Source organism: Meleagris gallopavo, chromosome 1 (assembly GCF_905368555.1).
Source record: "Meleagris gallopavo chromosome 1, MGAL_WU_HG_1.1, whole genome shotgun sequence".
NCBI classification, from domain to species: domain Eukaryota; kingdom Metazoa; phylum Chordata; class Aves; order Galliformes; family Phasianidae; genus Meleagris; species Meleagris gallopavo.
The window spans coordinates 1,110,488-1,131,009 of NC_139404.1; the positions used below are offsets into that span (position 1 = coordinate 1,110,488).

The 20,522-nt window shown below is 45.5% G+C and overlaps 1 protein-coding gene across 4 annotated transcripts in view; it reads left to right on the plus strand.

Moving 5' to 3' along the window:
* NRF1 (nuclear respiratory factor 1) overlaps positions 1 to 20,522 on the plus strand; it is a 47,721-nt gene that overhangs the window by 8,078 nt on the left and 19,121 nt on the right. For 3 of the 4 annotated variants that reach the window (XM_085242248.1, XM_085242118.1, XM_019612865.3), the window contains 8 exons: positions 5,093 to 5,324; positions 7,364 to 7,478; positions 9,311 to 9,437; positions 9,991 to 10,131; positions 14,108 to 14,266; positions 14,955 to 15,152; positions 16,103 to 16,204; positions 17,771 to 17,928. In XM_085242248.1, the coding sequence (XP_085098374.1) occupies positions 5,102 to 5,324; positions 7,364 to 7,478; positions 9,311 to 9,437; positions 9,991 to 10,131; positions 14,108 to 14,266; positions 14,955 to 15,152; positions 16,103 to 16,204; positions 17,771 to 17,928 (1,223 nt within the window). In that variant the 5' untranslated portion in view covers positions 5,093 to 5,101. Of the gene's footprint in view, positions 1 to 1,573; positions 4,985 to 5,092; positions 5,325 to 7,363; positions 7,479 to 9,310; positions 9,438 to 9,990; positions 10,132 to 14,107; positions 14,267 to 14,954; positions 15,153 to 16,102; positions 16,205 to 17,770; positions 17,929 to 20,522 lie in introns of those variants that run through there. The other variant, XM_019612914.3, reaches the window with a different exon arrangement.

The following is a 20,522-nucleotide window of genomic DNA, read 5'->3' on the forward strand; positions in this document are numbered from 1 at the left end:
AACTACCACAGCACTGCAAGAAGAAGAGCCAGCAGCACTGTTGCATGGGGTTTAACACACCCAGATCACAGCAACCCCCGAGAACAAAGGTGCCAGTGTGATGGTGGTGGTTTCATGCAAAGCAAATGGCTTATTTACGGGGCAGGCTTGAATCCATTAAAGGCACATTAAACTCCAGATGCTCACCAACTTTACAAAAGGAGTGGAAGAAAGGGAGGAGGTGTTGCACGCTTTTTGGAAGAAAAACAAATCAGCTCTCTGGGCTTGGAGCAGCATTTCATTGCAGTTAAAAGCGTGATGCTGGAATAGCGAGCCGTTCAATGTTGTTTTCCCTTTTAAAAGCTGGTTTTCAGACTGAACTGCGTAGTGCCAGACAGCGCTATGCGATGTGCTGTTCCATGCAGGATGCTCGATATTGGGTTCTGCAGCACAGGGATCAAGCAGAAAATGGAAAAGGGGAAACCAGGAGCGTTTCCATTCCTTTGGAGCTAATAAGGAAATGAGCCGGAGGGATTATTTGTGGCTGTGCCAAATGGGCCCTCTCTTCAAGACCTCTAAATTAACTTCAGGTGGGTCCATCACCACCCAGCAGTCTGAGTTATGTTTTATGGAAGAAGGAGTGCTGGGGAAAGCTGTGCCTCAATACCTTTGTGAGCTGCTGCACCTCAGTTTTCTGCCTTTTACCCTTTATCATTTCTCAATCCTTGCTTATTCCGTACAGAAAGTGGAGCTGCTGCGGCGTCAGTGCCCAACTGGGGCCTCAATCTTCTCCAAAGCCTTCACCTAGGAGACATTTTGGTGATAGCAAAGAGCATTCGCTTGAAGAAAAGACAGAATTTTTTTTATGAAGAGGTGAGTTTTGAAAGGAGAAACCTCCATCCAAAATGTCCAAGCAGAAAAAAAAGTCTGGTTGCAAAACCTGAAAATACAGAATTTGGAGTTACAGTCCACACAGAGTGGGTCTCAGCCCTTCTCCTTCAGTCTTCATTCACATGGTCCATGCTTTGCATCCATATAGAAATTATTTAAACATCCCAAGGTGTTTTTCCATCTGTTTTTTTCTTGTGTGGACATCTCATCTTTGGCTCAGTTTAAAGCACTCATGAAGCAACACTGTCATGAGTCGGTGGTAGACGAGTTCCTCGAGTGGGGCTTTGTGTTGGTTACTTCTACTCACACCACAGATGACGCTGAGTAGACACGAGCTCCATTTTCAACCACCTGTCTTTGAATTGAGCATAGAGTTTACAGTTCTTGTGCTCCTTTTCTGTTGTTTTCTGCTATTTCAGGTGGTCAGGTTTTGCTATTTTGGGTTGCTCTTCTCCTCCAACACCTGGTATTCTTCCAGCCCCGGTGTCAGCAGCGCATTAAAGGAGCCTCTGTCACGACCACAAAGCAACTGCACTGCGGGGTGAGGTGACTTGATCCTCATTTCTCTGTTTTCAAGCATTTTAAATTATTTTAGAAATACTTTTGGCTCTCATCCAAGGCTTCAGGACTGAGCCACAGCCACCAGGAAATGTCTCCACAGGCATCGTCATGGTATCAGGGTTTCCTTGCACCTGAAGTTGTTCAGGTTTGTAAAGCAGAAGAGGAATAAATGTTCATTTTCTGGAATGAGGGATGTTCATTTTTGAAATGAATCAAGAACGTTTTTTTCCTTTCATGATCTGTGCAATAATCCCTTTTCCAGTCCATCAGATCCATGGAGGAGCTGCTTTGGGTGGCTCTTCGGTGGCTCTTCAGATGCTTCTTCCTCTGTGCTCACAGCCTGATTTCTACCAGGAATCCTGCAGGAATAACGTTGAAAGATGGATAATACAAATAATTACCCAAACTTTCAACACGCAGCTGTAAGGCTTTTGCCTTCCAGATGCTGGAGACGTTTGGGAATTTTCCAGAAGGCAAATGCGCAGACATGAAAAGAGTGCAGAAGTTGGAAAAGTAGAAAATTGGCGTTGAGTGAAGTCAGCTTGTGGGTCAAACTGGAATTAATCCAAGTTGCAATGTGGAAATGAGTTACTGAAGCTTGTAGTGTTGGGTTATGCACAACTGGGCAGGCTCCCGCATCCACTGGAGAGTAAGTCCTGGTTTGTGGTAGAGGTGTAGTAGTTTCTTGCCCTTTTCCCAGCTTCTATTTACTTCTATATAGCCTGGAATGATGAAGATGAGGGTACAGAAAGGGCAGATCCAGGTTCTGCTTGGTGGTGGAAGCTCAATGTGTAAAAACAAGAGCAAATACCCACACGTTCCTGTCTGCTCTTTATGGGCACCCTTGTGTTGATGTTGGTCACCCGGCTGCTTGTTTGCCCACTTAGGAATGCATGGCCCATAGTTTCAATTCGAGTGGTATTGCCCTGGTTCAAGCATTTTTCCTCTTAAAGAAAGCAGTGTCAAAAGCATCGCTCATTTTGCAATCTGGTTTCCTGGGGAGCTGAGTGGTGGCTACACTTTGTCACATATATTCTGATAGTATTTTTTTTTATGAGGATAAATACTTCTTTATTTCAGTGGAAAGCACTTTATGTTGTATGGCACCATGGGGAAAACAGCAGTAAACCACTTCAGACAGAGAAAGCCTAGTGGTTTGGAAAAGCATGGCTTGCTGTGCTGCTCCATTAAGGTCCTGCCTGAAATCTCCCTTGTTCCCCCCATTTTTCTGTAGTGATAACAAAATAAGTTCATTAGAAGATTATACTGGATCTGTTTCCAACCAAAATATTTCATGTTGCTTCAATGCATCTTGCCATCTCAGACCCTTCCTTACTGGAGGTGTTTGCATTGGTGCTCTTTTGGGTGGTTCTAACATCACAGTGACTTGTAAGGAGGGCTGAATAACACCTGGTTCTATTGTGAGTTGGATTGTGAGTGGGGAAGGTGGTTGGAGCTTTAACCTCCATAGGTTTGTAATCATCTCACAACTGCATTTCAGCAGGTTGGAGCTCCCCTAGTGCATGCCTAGCTCGGAAACAGCCTAAACTCATCTGTTGGGAATCCAACTTGAGTTTAATTTCCATCTATACAGTTTAAGAACACTTAGGGCTTCTCGTAGTGTTTCCCAGGCAAGAAACTCACTTTTCTGGATAGGAGATCCCAAAATAAGAGTCAGCTCCACCATGAAGTTGGTAGCTCTTAGTGAAGCTGTTCATTTTGTGATTCTCGTTATTAGAAGCATAGTAGAAAGGCCAGATTGAGCTTGGCATGTTTGGATTTTGGGAAGTTCAGTACCAGTTTTGGAAAGGTCTAGCTGGATTTCTTTGTATTGGGAATTGAGAAACCATTCCCAGATGCCTAGGTTGGAGTTATCTTAGGAGGACGAAGGCTGCTGCAAAAAGAACCATGGATTGCTGTGCAATCCCATACGTGGAGCAAACCCATCCTAAAGCCCTGGACCTGCTGGCTGGAAGCTGTCCATTGAGCAAGAGGATGTGACTGCCCACAGCCATTTTGGTAATAATGTGATGTTTGGAAACTTATTTTCACGATGGTGTGTTTTTGCTTGGCTCATCCTAAGTCTCCTGTCAATGTTTTCATCTATGAACTTCTCATCTCCATTCAACACTGTATGTGCCTCTGGCATTTGAGAAGGAAGCTTTCCCTTAGTGCTGTCCAGGGAATATTCTCCCTGCATTTGAGATGCAGCTTTTGTTTCCCATAACAAAATAAAAAATAGCTGTGCTTGAGTCGAATGTGAAAAATGATTTTGAAAGGGGTGGATGAATGTTATGAGGATGGAACTCGGTAAAATAATCGATTTGCTGGTTGTGGTGTCTTCAAGATGGAGTTGCCTTTGAGAGAACTACTTTATAAATGCCCTTAGTGTTCAGTACACAGTGTTGCTGGTACTTCTTCCTGTGGCCTTGGATGTGCCTTGCCCTTCTTCTTCTCCCAAAATCAGGACAAGACTCAGATCATCTCCTTCTGCCTTCCACCAAACCTCCTGTCCTCAGTTTGAGGTGCTCTCCCTTCTCCTTTCTTTCCATGGAGCATCCTAGGTTTGTAATCATTCCTCTTGCAATCTCTAAAGTAGTGGTCCTTGGTTGGTTTGGCCAAGATAACTTTGGCCAAGAGCTCTTTCTCCTGGCATGGATCTCACTGTTCCATTTTTCCTGTGTGGTTGCTCCCGATGATGTCATTTTTGGACTCACCATCAGCCTATTTTGTCATAGTGGCTGTCGTGCTGATCATTTGCAAAGCATTGTGTATTTCTGGCAGGATATATGTGATAAAAGTTATGGGAAGCTTTGGAAGAGCAGAGCTGCGTGTTGGCACGCTGTGGTTGAGTTGATGGTGCAGTGCACCATGTTCAGGTGCTCCTGTGCTCCTGGCTCCTCTCCTCCTGAAAAGCTGAACAGATTTCTATGGAGAGAGTATGGTAAAGAGCTTTTAATCCCCTGGAATTTGACCCCATTATTATGGCCACAAGGTCCCTCTGGTATGTGATGTAACAGTTTGTGATGTGCTGGTGCTTTCCCACCAATGTACAATAGATACCCACTGACAATACCTGAGCATCTTCTGCTCATAATTATGTTCATGCTGCTTACTCTGGTGCCCTGCTGACTGTGAGCTGCTGCTCTGCTCAGTGGTTTAGCACTTGGCTACATTAAATATGCTTTACTTAATGCTTATGCTTAGGTTGTAATGATTTTGCCCACTTCCGGACTCTGGACAAATAATACAGCAAAAGTCATCTCCAGAACACAACTTGCTACCAATAAACCTCTGTAGTGTCATTGTAATGCACGTTCTGGGATGTTGAGGTTGGATTATGTATTGCTCTTGAGCATCTTGCCTTGGTGTCAAAGTGGCAGAAATAAGCTCCAGGTACTCAGCTTGGGAATGCCAGGTGAGCGAAGACCTTTCCTCCAGCACTGGTGCCTGCTTCTGGTGCTGTGCTGTGTAGTTGGGAAGTAGGATTTTTCAGAACCTCTTCTACCTCCTGGATCAGTAATGTCCCTCCTGTGGAAGTCCACTAGGGGAGGTAACCTCTGTTCCTTCCTGCTCACCAGTCTGGCTTCACCTGCTCTTCTCCTTATTTATGGTACACGTGTCCCTAACACCCACTCTGTGATCCTTCTCTCCCTTCCAGCACCTATTGATGGAAGAACACGGCGTGACTCAAACAGAACACATGGCCACCATCGAGGCCCACGCAGTGGCCCAGCAGGTGCAGCAGGTCCACGTGGCCACCTACACAGAGCACAGCATGCTGAGTGCTGACGAGGACTCACCTTCTTCACCTGAGGACACGTCCTATGATGACTCTGACATCCTCAACTCCACAGCTGCCGACGAGGTGACGGCCCACCTGGCTGCTGCAGGTAAAGCAACAGGGTGCTCAGCGTCCTTCTTATGACGTACCATTCATATTGATGTCACCATCTGTGCCTGGAGGTGTCCAAGTGGTCCTTTCGCTCCCTTGGGATGCTGTGAATGCTTCCTTCTTGCTTCAGTTCTAAGTAGGGCTTTAAGATCCCTTCCAACCCAAACATATCATGGTTCTGTGACCCTTAAGGACCCTTCCAACCTAGCCATACCGTAACTCCGTGATGTATAAGGACCCTTCCAACCCACCCATATCATGATTTTGTGATCCTTAAGGACCCTTCCAACCCAACAACCCATTCCATAATCTTTAACGTCCCTCCCAACCCAACCCATTCTGGGATTTTATGATCTTTAAGGCTCGTTCCAACCCAAGCCATTCTATCTATGGAATGAAGAACTGTTTCAGGATCACAAACCCTTTCCAGTAAACCCCTGCCGCATGTCCTCAAAATGTGCCTTGAAGTGGGTCTACCTCTCTAGTAGAAGAAAGCAATGATAATTGATAAATAAGCACTCACAAACTGATCTGGCTCCTTATTTATGGAATAAAGCTCCTGACCTGCTTGTCAGAAGTTGTGCAAAGCAGCTCAATATCGGCGCTTATAGATGCGGTGAGCGTCCCTGCTAAACATGCTGAGCAGTCAACCCTTGCTTCAGACAGCTTGCAGTTGGAAGTGAGGACATGCCAACAGGTTGTCTTAACAAAAAGGTAAAATCTTTAGGAGTTTCTATAGAGAGTGGTGAAAAGGCAACTGCTCCTGGATAAACCTTTCTGGATATGTACAGTATGAAAGGAAAAGGATTGCGTGCACTAAGAAAGCCCAACTTTAGCTGTTGGAATAGATATTAATGAAGAAGAAATAGTTGAGTAGAGGTTACTGCCAATGGCTTCAAGCTTATATAGAAGGAAAAATGAAAGTGAAGAAATGGGGAGAAACAGGTAAAGATGTGGTTCAGGTTGAGATTGGAAGGCTGCAGTGGTCACATACCTACAACTGCTTTGTGAAATTGTTGAATCCGAGTGGTGTGAGGACTTGCTGTCCATATGTGATAGCTTGCTGTATATCCTGTGTCCTAAAACATTTAAATGAGTTATCATGATGATCTGCCATCCCAGGTGATATAAACTGAGAGTTAACACAAAATACATCCCTGTATCTGGTGGTTTCCCAAATGTGTATTTGAGCTGTGGGTTGTGAACCTACCATCTCCTGCTGTCAGGAGCAAGGCTGGGCTGGGTCCTGGCTTCTTCTCAGCTTTATTCTCCTTGAGAACAGGCTGAAACACGGATGTGAAATCTACTTGAGTGGCAGTGTTCAAAAGTAGTCTCTCACCATGCTTGATCACTCTTGGAGCTCTTCTGTGCCTGTACATTGACTCTCACAGCTTCATGGTCCTGAACACCATCCCACTGAGCATTCCATCACTGCACTGAGCATTCTACTGCTTTACTTATTATTTTTGTAGCTTTAACTCCTGCAGGATTTTCCTTTTCTTTCCCAGCACCCTGGTGGGCAGTTGAAGGAGAGTCTCATTCTGGCTGCACTTCTATGCCTCCCATACCTAAAGCTTGTACACAGTGCAGCTTTTCTGCCTAAATTGGCTCTCAATATTGAAAATAAATTAGGGTTTCCTGTTCCTGTGTCTGCACCTTTGTTAAACACAAAGCTTTGGGGCCACCTGATATGGCCTTTCACCTCTGACACGTAGAGAAACAATGGGACAATCTGATGTGGTGGTGGGCAACTAAGCCCATAGCAGGAGTTGGGGCTAGAGAGGGCTTTGAGGTCCCTTCCAACACAACCATTCTCTAATTCTGTGACCTTCAAGGTCCCTCCCAACCCAAGTCAATCTGTGATTCTATGATCTGTATGGTCCCTTCCAACCCAACCATTCCATGATTTTGTGATCATTAAGATCCCTTCCAGCCCAACCATTCCACCATTCTGTGATCTTTACGACACATTCCATCCCAAGCCATTCATTCTGTATCTGGAACTGTGCTGATTCACTTCTGTGGTTTCGTTTCCAGGCCCTGTGGGGATGGCAGCAGCTGCTGCTGTGGCAACGGGTAAGAAACGGAAGCGACCACACGTTTTTGAATCCAACCCATCCATCCGTAAGAGGCAGCAGACACGTTTGCTACGGTAAGGACTCCTTCTGCACTCTGACACCTTGGCCAGCCTCCTCCATCCCTTCCCAGTGCTATTTGTGCGCTGTTCAGAGTCTGCCCAACTCGAGAAGTTGTGGGGCATCATTTCTGGAGCTCACAAGCATATTTTAATTTTCAGGAATGGGTCAAAGTGTTGCTTTGGTTCAATCCATCGCAGTAATGTTGCCTTCCAAGGCCTTTCCAGTGACTTTACAGCTGTCCTGAGAGCTAGAGCCACATCCCAGCTCTGAGGATGTATCTACCAAGTAAAGAATGCTCCTATTTTTTTGCATTATGACGTGATTTTTCAGAGTGCTCTGAGCATCTCTGCCCACGTGATGGCCACCAAGGAGCTCTGGTCCTGCAGGGTGTTCTGCAAACCTGTGATGATCACTGCAATGCTGACTTTAGGAACCATTTCTAAACATTGACTGCTGCCTTTTAGAACATTTTGGGACACACCAATTTTTGCTTTTTAAACTGTTCTGACCTCAGTTAGATTATATTAAAGAAGCTGGGATATTTGTCACCCTGTGCTGTTTGCTGACTTCATCCTGCACACAGTGCATGCACGGAGGCAGTGAATTCAGTGTCACCTTTTCTTCCCCCTGCTTCAAACTCATATAGAGCTGGTGAGAAACTAAACTGGTTTCTGTACGTTGTGTTTATTGACCTGGTAAGTCCCATAACACCCTTTGCATGTGACCAAAGTGGAAAGAAATGAAGCAGCTTTGGTGTTAAACAGTGCTTCCTGGGAGTAGGCTCTTTTTCTTTTATAGCCTCATTCTGTTTTTCCCTCCTCCCTGTGACTCAGCCACATGTTTGCAGCATTTATGAAGAGCAGATTTCTTTCTCCTTTGATATATGAACAACATAGTTTAAAGAAACTCCTCTGTAAAGGAATTACTTCTCCTCTCCTGCAACTGCTTTTTTTTTATGATGTGTAAAATACTGACAAAATGCATCATTTTTGTACCTCTGATAATTTAACAGCTCTAAGCAGCAGCGTGCATCGAGTGGGAAGCTGGTTTCAGATTCTGAGATCTCTACACGTGGTGGTGGTGCTTTTTGGCACTGTGCTGCCATCAACAGGTTCTGAAATGACCAGGACAGATCCTAAAATGTCCTCTTATGGCTGTGCTCAGGTTATACAGTGGTACTGCTCCTCTTTTGCTTAATGAGGTTCTGCTGAAGTTCCTGGCACATTCTCTTGCTTTGCTTAGAAGTTAGTAAGAGGAGGAAGGTCTATGAAGGAACATTTTCTTCCTACAGAGAGCTCATTCCAAGGGGACTTGCTGATGGGGCAGGTGCACATGGGCTCCCTGTGCTCTGCTGGTGCAACACTCCTGGCTCTTGCCTCGTTGTGGAGCTCTCAGCTGAATGCCAACAGCTCTGGTTTGGGTAGCAGAGATTTGCAATGTGATGCTATGAACCCAAATGTAAAATAAGCTGTGTTTTCTGAAATATGGTTGAAATAGTCAAATTCTTCTCCTTACAAGTTCTGTATCCTAGTACTCTTGGCCAGTGACAGAATTGAATTAAGGACAGCAGGAGATGCACATCAGCTTTGCTGCTCTGTTGATTTCTCTTTCCACTGTGCATCAATGGGAAAAAAAAAAATGGAGAACAGGAGAATAGCTGATATTTGAGCTGCTCTGTGACTGCGGGGAGCACAGTAGGGAAGCACTGTGTGGCCAATCTGACAGCTGGGGCTCTGCTGCTCACCTGGTTTGTGAATGGGATGCATCCAAAAAGGAAGCTGACAATGGGAAGGGTTGTGTTTCTGCAGGGCTCTCAGCTGACGCCTGTTTGTTGGTTCTGTTTCAGAAAGCTCCGTGCCACACTGGATGAGTACACCACCAGAGTGGGGCAGCAAGCCATCGTCCTGTGCATCTCACCCTCCAAACCCAACCCTGTCTTCAAAGTTTTTGGAGCTGCACCCTTGGAGAATGTGGTAGGTGTCTCTAGAAAAAGCCATACAATAAATTGCTCACCCTGTTTGCAGGTTTAATTCTGGCTCAGAGCACCTTTGCAAGCCTGGCAGTGATCTGAAGGTCGTATTTAAGGCCCTGGAAATAGGGGTTTAGTGTATGAATGTGAGTTTAGCACTGAGTTCTTGGTCTTCTCTGCATAGTTTTTGGTTGTTCAGCACAGCTCCCCAGGGCTAATAGCCTCAATTAAAAGTGCAGGTAACGATGGATGTCTTTGAGCACAGCATGCACCTTCCCACAGACCAGCCAGCAAATGGAGCAGATCCTGACTACGATAAGTCTGACTTCTGAACTTAACTTTGATCCCACAAATGCTTCCACTTGATGATGTTACCCAACATTTCATCATCACCCTTTCAATGCAGCCAAGCCTTTGGGGCCGGCAGGTGTTTTTGCACGGCATTGTTTGCTCTTTCATCTCCCCAGTGCCCTGGGGAAGGCGGCTGGCCCTTCTGCTCACCTCTCCTCTCCTGTTGCTCCTCACCTTGTTTACCTGAGCTTAACAATTCCCCACAGGTACGCAAATACAAGAGCATGATTCTGGAAGACCTGGAGTCAGCGCTGGCAGAGCATGCTCCTGCACCTCAGGAGGTTAACTCAGAGTTACCACCCCTCACCATTGATGGCATTCCAGTCTCAGTGGACAAGATGACCCAGGTAAGCACAGGCATGGCAGAAATTTGGCAGAACCAGAGAGAGATGTGGCATCCTACGGTCACATCCTGTTATTCTGTACCGGAGTTTGTGTCTGCATCTCCAGGGGATGTACTTGATTTCTTCTTTCTTTCCCATGGGATGTGATGGCTCTAGTTAAATGTGAAGCTTTGTTATTGCTGCTTATTTTCTGCATACAGCAGCAGAGGTGCTTGACAGAGCTCAGGGCTGTAGGGAGCACCCCCTCTTCACAGAAGAATGGCTTGGATTGGAAAGCACTTCAAGGATCATGAAGCTCCAAACCCTCCCCCACCACATGCAGGGCCACCAATCTCCCCATTTCATAGCAGCCCAGGCTGCCCAGGGCCCCATCCAGCCTGGCATTGAACACCTCCAGGGATGGACGGGGCATCCACAGCCTCTCTGGGTAGCTGTTCCAGCACCTCACCATTCTCACAGCAAACAACTTCCCCCTGATATCCAACCTAAATCTTTCCTCCTTCAACTTTAAACCATTTCCCCTTGTCCTGCCATTATCTATCTACCCTTTCAAGGAGTTGACTCCCCCTTTTGTGCTGTTTTTCTGACCTCCCATACACCATGAACAGGGGATGCATTTTGTCCTGCAGGCTGCAGTGATTTTTGAGCCTTGAGGTCAGGGAGGTGGCTTCTGCTGTACCATTTTGGGTTATCTTTCTTGGCTGTTTCTTGTGTGTTCTAGATCATTCCCTCATTTTTCTGCTAGAACAGAGGGAGGCTTGCCAATTATTTAAGATCACATCAAACTTTGGGTGAGATACTGATAGGGACTGCCCTGGAGAAGTGAGGACTCTCCTTCTGTCCAGGTCCAGCCTTTTGCTGATTTTATTTTTATGATAAAGTTGGAAATTAAAAATTTTAACATCAAGAGTTGCTGAAGTTTTCTCTTCTTCTCTTCCAGTAAAGCAACCTTTCCTCCAAAGATCTATGAGAAAAATACTAATACTTCTCATTAAAAATTAGGTTTTTCCTTTCAAGCATGACATGTCCTTGGTCTTCAGCATCTGCACAAAGATTTAGCCAAGCCAAGATGCCCCTGGGGTTTGCTTGCCTCCCCCACCCAACACTGTGTGTTCCCATCCTTCTCTTGGCTCACTTAAATGATAAATGCTTTCACTTCCTTTCTTCCCCCTTCCTGTTTTGCAGGGAAAAAATGTGCCAACTGCTGATGCAACAGCCCAGCAACATAGGGCTGCTTAATGCTGCATGAGAGGACTTGAGCTGTGGTAAAACAAGTCTTGTGTTAGGAGTAACTCTCCTCTTTTCAGTGTAACGTGATCACCTAGAATAGCTTTGTGAAGGTTTCTCCCAAGCTATGGACAGTCTGTGCTCTTCACGTCCAGCATTGCAGTGCTTTATGTGCATATTATGGGTTGGTATATTGAAGTCCAGCCCTTCTCCTGGGACTCTGGAGACAACACTCAACCCCAGTTTCCCTGTATATCACATAGGGATGACATATTCTAGGCGTACTCTTAAAATTTTGGAGCTCTGAATGCCTGGAGGCCATCTGAGGACAGAACTGACTGCACTGCAGCCTCCTTGGCGGATTCTCACGACCCAGGAGGTGTTCCTCCTTGCAGAATTTTCAGGGAGTAAATATGGTGCGTGTGATGGTTATGAGGTAATTTCATTCAAGGGGTATAGTTTTTGCCAGACTCTTAAATAGAAGCATGAAGCAGATATGCTGAATACGATAAGTCTGCTGTCATTTTTGTGCCACAGTAGCACAAAATACATTACTTTGAGGGAGTGGGTGATAACACTGAACTGCTAAATCACTGCAACATGTTGCATGGCTAGAGATACTGTTGTTTTTTGTAGGAATTCTGATTCCCAGAGCTTCTGATACAATTCCATTCACTGTTAGCAGTTCGAGAACCAAGCAGCACAAAACCCTATGGAAACACAAAGCTTTGTGGAAACCCCAAATATTTGTAAGGACAGATGGAGCAGCACCACGAAGAGGTGTGACTATGGGAGCTACAGGTGCCTGCATGCAGGTGGTAGAGGCAACAGCTCCTCAAAGGGGAGGTTGAAAGTCTCTCTTCTTTTAATTGCTCTGCTTCCTTGTTGGTCTGGAGGGAAATAAAGGCTGAGCAGGGCTGCTCTGAGCAAAGAGCATCATTCATTTCAGCTGTGCAGGAGATAGGAATGGCTTTGGAACTCGGACCCTGGAGCTGTTGCATAGAAATATCTCCTTGCTTGTGGGCTCTACTAAGCTGATGCTCTATGCCAGAGCTGTACATGTGCTATGAAGAAATGCCTGATTCTGCTGTCTTGAGTGGAGCTCCTGCAGCTGAGATGATCTGTAGTCCCACAGCTCCCTGCTTGGAGCATATTATTACAACCTTGATGCATGCCTTGCTTTTCAATCTGCATGTTAAAAGTAAAATAGTCTAAAATTGGCTGTTGAAAAGCAGATGCAGTTCTTTCTTTGCCCTCTTCCAGTCTCAGGAGCCCCATGTGCTGCTCTTTGGAGATGCGTAGGGCCAAGAGAAGACTCCCAGCCACAGGTTTTTTGCTCTCTGGAAGCCTAATCAAGGCATTAACCTTAAGCCCTGGATGCTCCTCACACAGAACCCCTTGTTCCCAGCACTTGTCTGTGCTGTGTACCGTTGCAGATGGTAGAATTGAGGTTAGTTTGCTTCCATTGATACTTGGACTACACCTCCAGTGGTCCCTTCCAACCCTCATGATTCTCTGATCAAGTTCAGTATTAAAACTGAGAAGACCAAAGGGTGTTAAGGAGATATTTCTTACAATTTCTCTCAAATTTTCAAAGCTGGAGGTTACAAAAGCCTTTCCCAGAGCTGACACCAGGATGAGCTGTGGTCTTTTTGGGGAGAGCTTTGCTTGTTTGGTGGATGTTTCATGGATAGAGGCAGCAGAACGTGGCTCCCACAGATCCTGCTGGCTGCACCCCTGGAGATGTGGAGTCTTTGTCTTAGAAGTGCTGGGGTGAGGTCTCGTTATGGCACTAATTAGAGCCATCCTCGTGCTGGAGCAGCTGATTGTCTCCCTGGTGGATTAAAGGCAAGCCCTCCTAACAAGTGCCTCGAGCTGCTGAACTCCCCAGGATGAGTAATTAATCCATCTGTTAACAAGGAGTATGGCTTGCAGATAACAGTTGTGGGAAGGAGCTTTTAACTATTTTTGCACCATGCAACCCATTGCCCTTAGCAGGTATGCAATGCAGCGAGCCATGTGCTCAGAGAAGTTGTTTTTTTTTTTTCTTTTTAATCCAAGTACACTAAAATTTTTCTTGTTAAGTAAGCTCAGAGCCCATGTTAATTCTTGTGGCAGAACTCTTTCTGCTTTGTGTTCCTGCACAACTCATAGAACCACAGAATATCCCAATGGAAGGGGACCCATTGGGTTCATCGAGTCCATCTCCTGGCTCCCACAGATCCTTGCTGTCATGCAGCAGGCAGCATCTGAATGAGCTGGTTTACAATTTCAAGCCAACAATACCCAGGTTGGAACCAGGCTGTGGTTGGGATGGTTCGGAGAAACCCCCCTGCTATGGCAGAAGGTGTGAAAAGCCCTCCAGCAGTGACAAAAGGACTCCCAGGGACATTGTCACACCAGAAATGTTTTATTGTTGTTGATTATTCCAGCATTATTCTGACCTTTCCCCCCTTCAGATCTCTTTGTGATAGTTCTTGAACCTTAAAGTGTGTCGATGCGGTGTGTTAACACAGTGTGTGTCTTGCCTTATTGATCTAGTTGGCTCAATTTTGGTTTTGCTCTTCCATATTTTGTCTCTAAGCTCTTCTCTGCTGAGATTCGGGAGAAGACGGTGAAGTTTTGTACATTTTCCTTGGGCATTCAGTTCTTCTCCGGTTCATAGTTCCATCAGGATGGAAACGAAATGCCATGACTTTGTGCTACCAGATGATGTGAGTTCCTAAAAACCCTCTGATGTGTTTTGTTTCAGGCACAGCTGCGAGCGTTCATCCCGGAGATGCTGAAGTATTCCACGGGTCGTGGGAAGCCAGGCTGGGGCAAGGAGAGCTGCAAACCCATTTGGTGGCCTGAGGACATTCCCTGGGCCAACGTCCGAAGTGATGTGCGCACGGAGGAGCAGAAGCAGCGGGTGCGTGGCTGTGTGTCTGCCTTCATGCTGGGCCAGGACCACTCTGCTCTCCAGAAGTGCTCTTTGTTTGCTGTAGTGTCTGTGTCATGGCATCACGAAGCCCTTGAAGGCTCACTGTCCCATCTTGAGCAGGAGGGACCTCTACATCAAGGGAAGTGCTCAAAGATATGGAGCCAGGAAAAAAAGAGATAGCGGGTGAAAAGGTCTTTGAGGGTATCACAGCAACAGATCCTGTGTGCAGGTGATGTTTCTACCAACCTGTTCCTGTCAAAGTCATCTGCTATGGTGTGCAGATCTGTAGGCTGATGTGAGCTGGTTGGGTGGGGATGAATGTCTGTAAATGGCAGCTGGGAGTGATTTTCTATTTGGTGGCTTCACTCCCTTAATTGAAGATTCCTTGAAAGCTAGAGAAACAGATTCAATTGACAAATTTGCCCTTTCCTCTGGCCAAAGGAGCTTGTTACTTGTCTGTACACAGAAATGTAATAGCACAGGGTGATTTCTGAATCTTGGGGATGAAGGGAGAGTGCTAAGTACCAGGAACCTTCTGTTTCTTCAAGAATTTATCGAAAAACATCCATCAAGATCCTGGCCCCCAAAAAAGGAAAGCATGCAAAAGCAATAGCAGCACTGCAGTGGGTCAGAAAAGATTTTCACATTGATTCTTCACTCCTTGTGATCCTGGCAGGTGTCATGGACCCAAGCACTGAGGACTATCGTGAAGAACTGCTACAAGCAGCATGGGCGTGAGGACTTGCTCTATGCATTTGAGGATCAGCAAACACAGCAACAGACCACAACCACACACAGTATAGCACACCTGGTGCCCTCACAGACAGTGGTACAAACCTTCAGTAACCCTGATGGCACTGTGTCCCTCATCCAGGTGAGTGAAATCCTCATCTCTTCAGTCCTCCATTGGGCTCTCTCTAGCAGCCTCCCTGTCTGTCTGGAACTGGGGAGCAGAGGGGAGGAGAACCTCCCTGCCCTGCTGGCCACGCTCTGTGCAATGAATCCCAGGAAACCATTGGCCTTCTTGGCCACTGGGGCACACTGCTGGCTCATAGCTGACTGTTGATCAACCACTGGTCAACTGTTGGCCAACCAAAACAATGTTGGCTTTTTTGGCCAGCAGGTAAACCTTTGGTAAACCATTGGCCAGACAGGACACCACTGGCCTTCTTGGTCACAAGGGCACAATGCTCTCTCATCATGGTAAACCTGTTGGCCACCATTAGCCTTCTTGGCCGCCAGGGCACACTGCTTAAGCTCAAAGCAGCAGCTATGTCCTCTCTCTTTCCCACTCCCATCCCTTGCTTTCCTGTTGTAGCAGCATAGTTGCATCTGCAGCTGTATGGCTGAGAAATCCGGGGATCCAGACCTGGGTTTCACTCATAAACAGATGCAGAATTAATTAAGTGGCCACACAGCACCTTTGGTGACCTTGGGATGGAGCCATGGGAAGAAAGATGGTGGGCTATTGACTTTCTGGCTCTTCAACGTTGAGTTCTTATGAACAAAGCTGCACATCTCCCAGATTCTGTCTTTTCCCAACTGTTAAATGGGGTAATTTCTAGAGCCAATGTGACACTGAGAATGAACTAACATTCTCCAAGTACCTGGAGAAGAGTGCTAAGCAGTGTTACGAATGATAGCTGATAAGCAGGGTAATTTTTTTACCTGACTTCCATGCAGTGGTGGGAGAAGCATGACTCCCCCTACGCACCATAACATTCTCTATGGATGCAACACCTTGTCATCTGAGAGCATTTGAGTGTCCCTTTGCTTGTCCCTTTACTCTGCCATTTTCCTTCAATATCTTGTTGAATTCCATAGGTTGGCACTGGTGCCACAGTTGCCACACTGGCCGACGCCTCCGAGCTGCCTACCACAGTTACTGTCGCACAAGTCAATTATTCTGCAGTGGCTGATGGAGAGGTAAGGATCTGGGTCGTGCACATTAATGTCTTCTGCCACTAAGTGGTCGCAGAACAACAAGCCTTGCTTCCCCACTCTGCAGTGTTAACAGTTAAAATACACGTGAGCACAAGACAATGTGAAGTTTCATATAGAAAGTGTTGAAGCATTTGGATTCAGGATTATACAAATGCAAGTATGGCAAAAGCCTGAATTCTGAATTTCATGCATTTTTTTGTTATGTTCTGTTTGTAATTAATCTTGTGAAATCTGCTGTAACAGAGATAGCTCAGGATGTTCTGTGATTTTTGGGACGGACCCATAGGAATTATTGTGTCCAGTGAATCGTAGAGTATCCCAAGTTGAAAGGGATCCATAGGCATCATCAAGTCCAATTTCTAATGACTTAATGAATGATGCAAGTGAATGCTCATCTATTTGTGTTGGGTGACTTCTGTGTGCTCTCTGAATGCTGACAGCTGTTTTGTCAACTCAGGGTTAGGAATGGGATATTTCAAGCCTGTGTTTAGCAGAAGGTATTGCATGGCTGTGGGCAAATGGTGTGATTCTTTGGCTGCTGATCTCTGGAAAAAATGAGAATTGATCGTTTTCTGCAGCTTTCGGAGGGATTTGCAGGTTAAGATGTGAAGAGAACTGCTTAAATGCACATTAATGTTGAGACAACGTAAGGAACCAGGATTTCTGGCAGGGGAAAGTCTGGTTTGTGTTGTATAAATGGAGCTTTCCTGGCGACAGATGGCAGCACAGAACAGCTTTGTTCTGAACAAGACCCTATTTCCATCCCAGAAGCAGAGGGAAGCAGCCTGGCTGTGATCTTGAAGTACATCAGAGCTGCTTTGAGGATTTTTCAATACCAGCTCTATCTCTTGAGATCTGGAAGAAAGCTACAATAGAAACGAAAGGAGCACAGGCATCTAGTTCCTAATTGAGAGAATTTTCTTCATCACCTGCTAAGGCATCCTTATTAGTGTGTTCAAGGCTGCTAGTGACCTGGAATGTTTATGGATGAGAATAGAGGTGGGGAAGGAAAAAGATCTTCATCTTGGTAGGAGTGTCAGCTGATGAGCTTTTATCTACCACTTCTCAGTCATTTGATCCAATGCTTATTCTGTGTTCACATCTTAGTCAGTTTTGTGGCCATACAGTCATGAAAAACGAGCAACTGAGACTGGATGAATTCGAAGCAATGTGAAACTATCAATGTAAAGGGAAGTAGGGGAATTAAGTACCTGAAACAGATGAATAGAATATACTCCATGTGCTATTTCCTTTAAGTGCATCACTGCAGTAAAAGGAAGTCCCAGCTGCAAGCTCAAGTGGGGTTGTGCCAGGTGCTGGCCATAGGAACCCATTAATGGCTGGGAGATGGTTGTAGGGTCCACAGTCTCAGTTGGACCACGGTTCTTCTCGTCCGATGCTCTTTTAGCCCTGTTGAAGTTTTTGGGAGAGAGTCAGAATTCTGCAAACACCTCTTGGAGTCATCTGGCTCCTTCATTTTGGGAAGCAGCCACCCATTGATGGGATGACATCCAATCCAAAGACCTTCCTCTCTGTTTTTCCCCATAGGTGGAGCAGAACTGGGCAACGCTACAGGGGGGTGAGATGACCATCCAGACAACGCAGGCATCAGAGGCCACGCAGGCGGTAGCATCGTTAGCAGAAGCAGCAGTGGCAGCATCTCAGGAGATGCAGCAAGGAGCAACTGTTACCATGGCACTTAACAGGTATGCGTGCACTTCCTTCTAGGTTCTCATCTCATGGTAAAAAGTCACAATGCACGGCCCCAGTAGAGGTTTTTCCTTAGCAAGCTCCTGGTTCAGCCTGTGCCCAGGTGTCTGTAAGATGGTTCTTAGTTTCCACTGTAATTGTAGAAGCATGCTGAATGGAAATTTCCTGCAAGAGGAAAAGATGGGTTAGCTGTACTCTCCACGTGATCTGATTTGTACAGCAAGGGTCCAGTTACAGTGCCTGTCAAGACACAAATCCATGATGCTGATGGTTGGAGTAGAGGTCCAAAACAGTGCTATGTGTGGATCATAAGTTATCAAAGCAGCCACCTTGATCCTGGAAACAATCAATGGTATGCTTCCAAATGCTCTCAGTATTTAAGGGAGCTTATAAACAGGAGGGAGAGTGATGTTGTACATGAGCAGATAATGATAGCAAAAGAGGGAATGGCTTTAAACTAAAAGAGGGGAGATTTACTCAGAGGCAGAGAGGCCCTGGCACTGCTGTCCAGAGAAGTTGTGGGTGCCTCATTCCTGAATTGGGACCCTGGGCAGCTTGAGCAACTGCGAGCTTCCAGTCCATTGCAGGAGTGGGGCTGGGGTTGCTTTGGGGTCCCTTCCAATCCAACCACCCTATGGTTCTATGATCTTCAAGGTCTTTTCCAACCCAAGCCATTTGATGGCCTTTAAGGTCCCTTCTGCCCCAAATTGTTCTATGGCTCTGGGATCCCTGAGAACCCTTTTAACTCAACCACAATACGATTTGAAGAAATTGCTATTGAATCACAAACACACTAAGAACTACTTCTGTTTGTGATCCAGATCCAAGACCATCCAGTATGTTTTCTTCTGCTACCACATAAGGCTGATTGATCAAGCTTTATTACTAATAGTTCCACTGTAAAATTGCCTTTTAAAACCATGTGAACTTTTTAGGACACTGTAAGAACAACAACTTGAGTAACTAGTTATGGAGCTGCTGGAGAAAGCCTTGAAACCCACTTGCAGACTTAAAGTCTGGGATGAAATAATTTCATCTCATCTCTAATAGCTTTAGCTCTTGAGGTCATGATGAATGGTTCTTTTCCTGTGTTAGCTGAGGAAGTTCAGAGTCACAGAATCATAGTTTCTATAGATTCCAGAATCATAGATTCTACAGATCTAATAAGAAGAAATGTTAAAACTGAAGGGAGACTCCTGGAAGAAAGAAATAGAAGAGCTTTCCAAAGACAGCTGTGTGTGCAAGCTGTGCTTGTACTCAGTAGGGGTTTTATTTCCCAACTTGTTGCCACCCTCTTTCCTTAATGATCATGAGCTGAGAGCTCACCTAGGTGATGGGTCCTCAAAACCCTTCCATGTGAAAGGGACATACTTTTTGTTTTATGCAAAAAGACCAACTAACAGCAAAACTTCACTTCTGTTCAGTTGAGTAGATAGAAACTGCAGTTCTCCAAAGGTTTGCAAGACTCACGTTTTGTTGGTTTTCATGGAAGCAGTGAAGCTCATATCCCTGATATAAATACCAAGTTCCTACAGGGTTGGACAAGAGCTTATCAGAAAATAGGAGATCAGGAACTGATAATCTGCAGTTTCCCTTATCTAAGTCATTGCTCTGGTGGGTCACATATCAGGTTAAACAAGTTCATGTTTTAGTTTTCAAGTGTTGCTTTTGGAATTTGTTGAAAATATTGCACTTTCCTCAGCCTTTGGAAACAATCTTTTTGAATCTGACAGTTCTCAGGAATCAGAAGCCTTCCACTTTGTATTTAATTCAGGGCTGCTGAACATATTTTGATTTTTCCAAGTGAAGGAAGGAACTCGAGATGACTTGGGCTGTTTAGAAATGAAAATCCACCTTGAGTGAGTTCAGTTGGAAAGTGTGCAGCATCCAAGCAGGAAATTAGGTGAGAGGAACAGTGAGTAGGAAGTACTTATAAAACATTGGAGTCCATTTTATCAGAGAGTCATAGAATCGTGAAATATCCTGAGTTGGAAGGGACCCTGGAAGTCTATGAAGTCATGAGAGAACGAGAAGGGAGCAGTTATTTTCCATTTTGTAGAATCATAGAATCATTAAGGTTGGAAAAGACAACTAAGATCAAGTCCAGCCCTCAAGCCATCACCACCATGCCTGTTAACCAAGTCCCTCATTTCTGGCAACGTCAGACTTATCAGCAAGACTGAGGTGGTAGTTTTTTGGACAAGATGTTGGGGAAGCAAAAAATAGATACAAAAATGGGCTTCAAAGGGGTCAAACCTGATGGTCCAGATGCTGTCTGTGCCGTGTGGAAATCAATACAGTGCTGACTGCTGGAAGCTGAGGTGTAGGAAGGGAAGGATTGTATATGGATCCTAAATACCTGATACTGGCTGCTCTCACAGCAGGGTTGCTGCATTAGAAAGGCCTTTGGTATGACATCATTTGTACAAAGAAACTCAAGCACACCATGCTTAGCTACCAATCACTCATTAAAAAGAATTATTAAACCACGTGGCTGGGGAGAAGCACTGTATCTTGGCTAAATTGAGAGCTGCTGATGTGTTCCTGGTGGTGGTGAAGTTCTGGGCAAGGTAAAATCAGTAATGAAGGT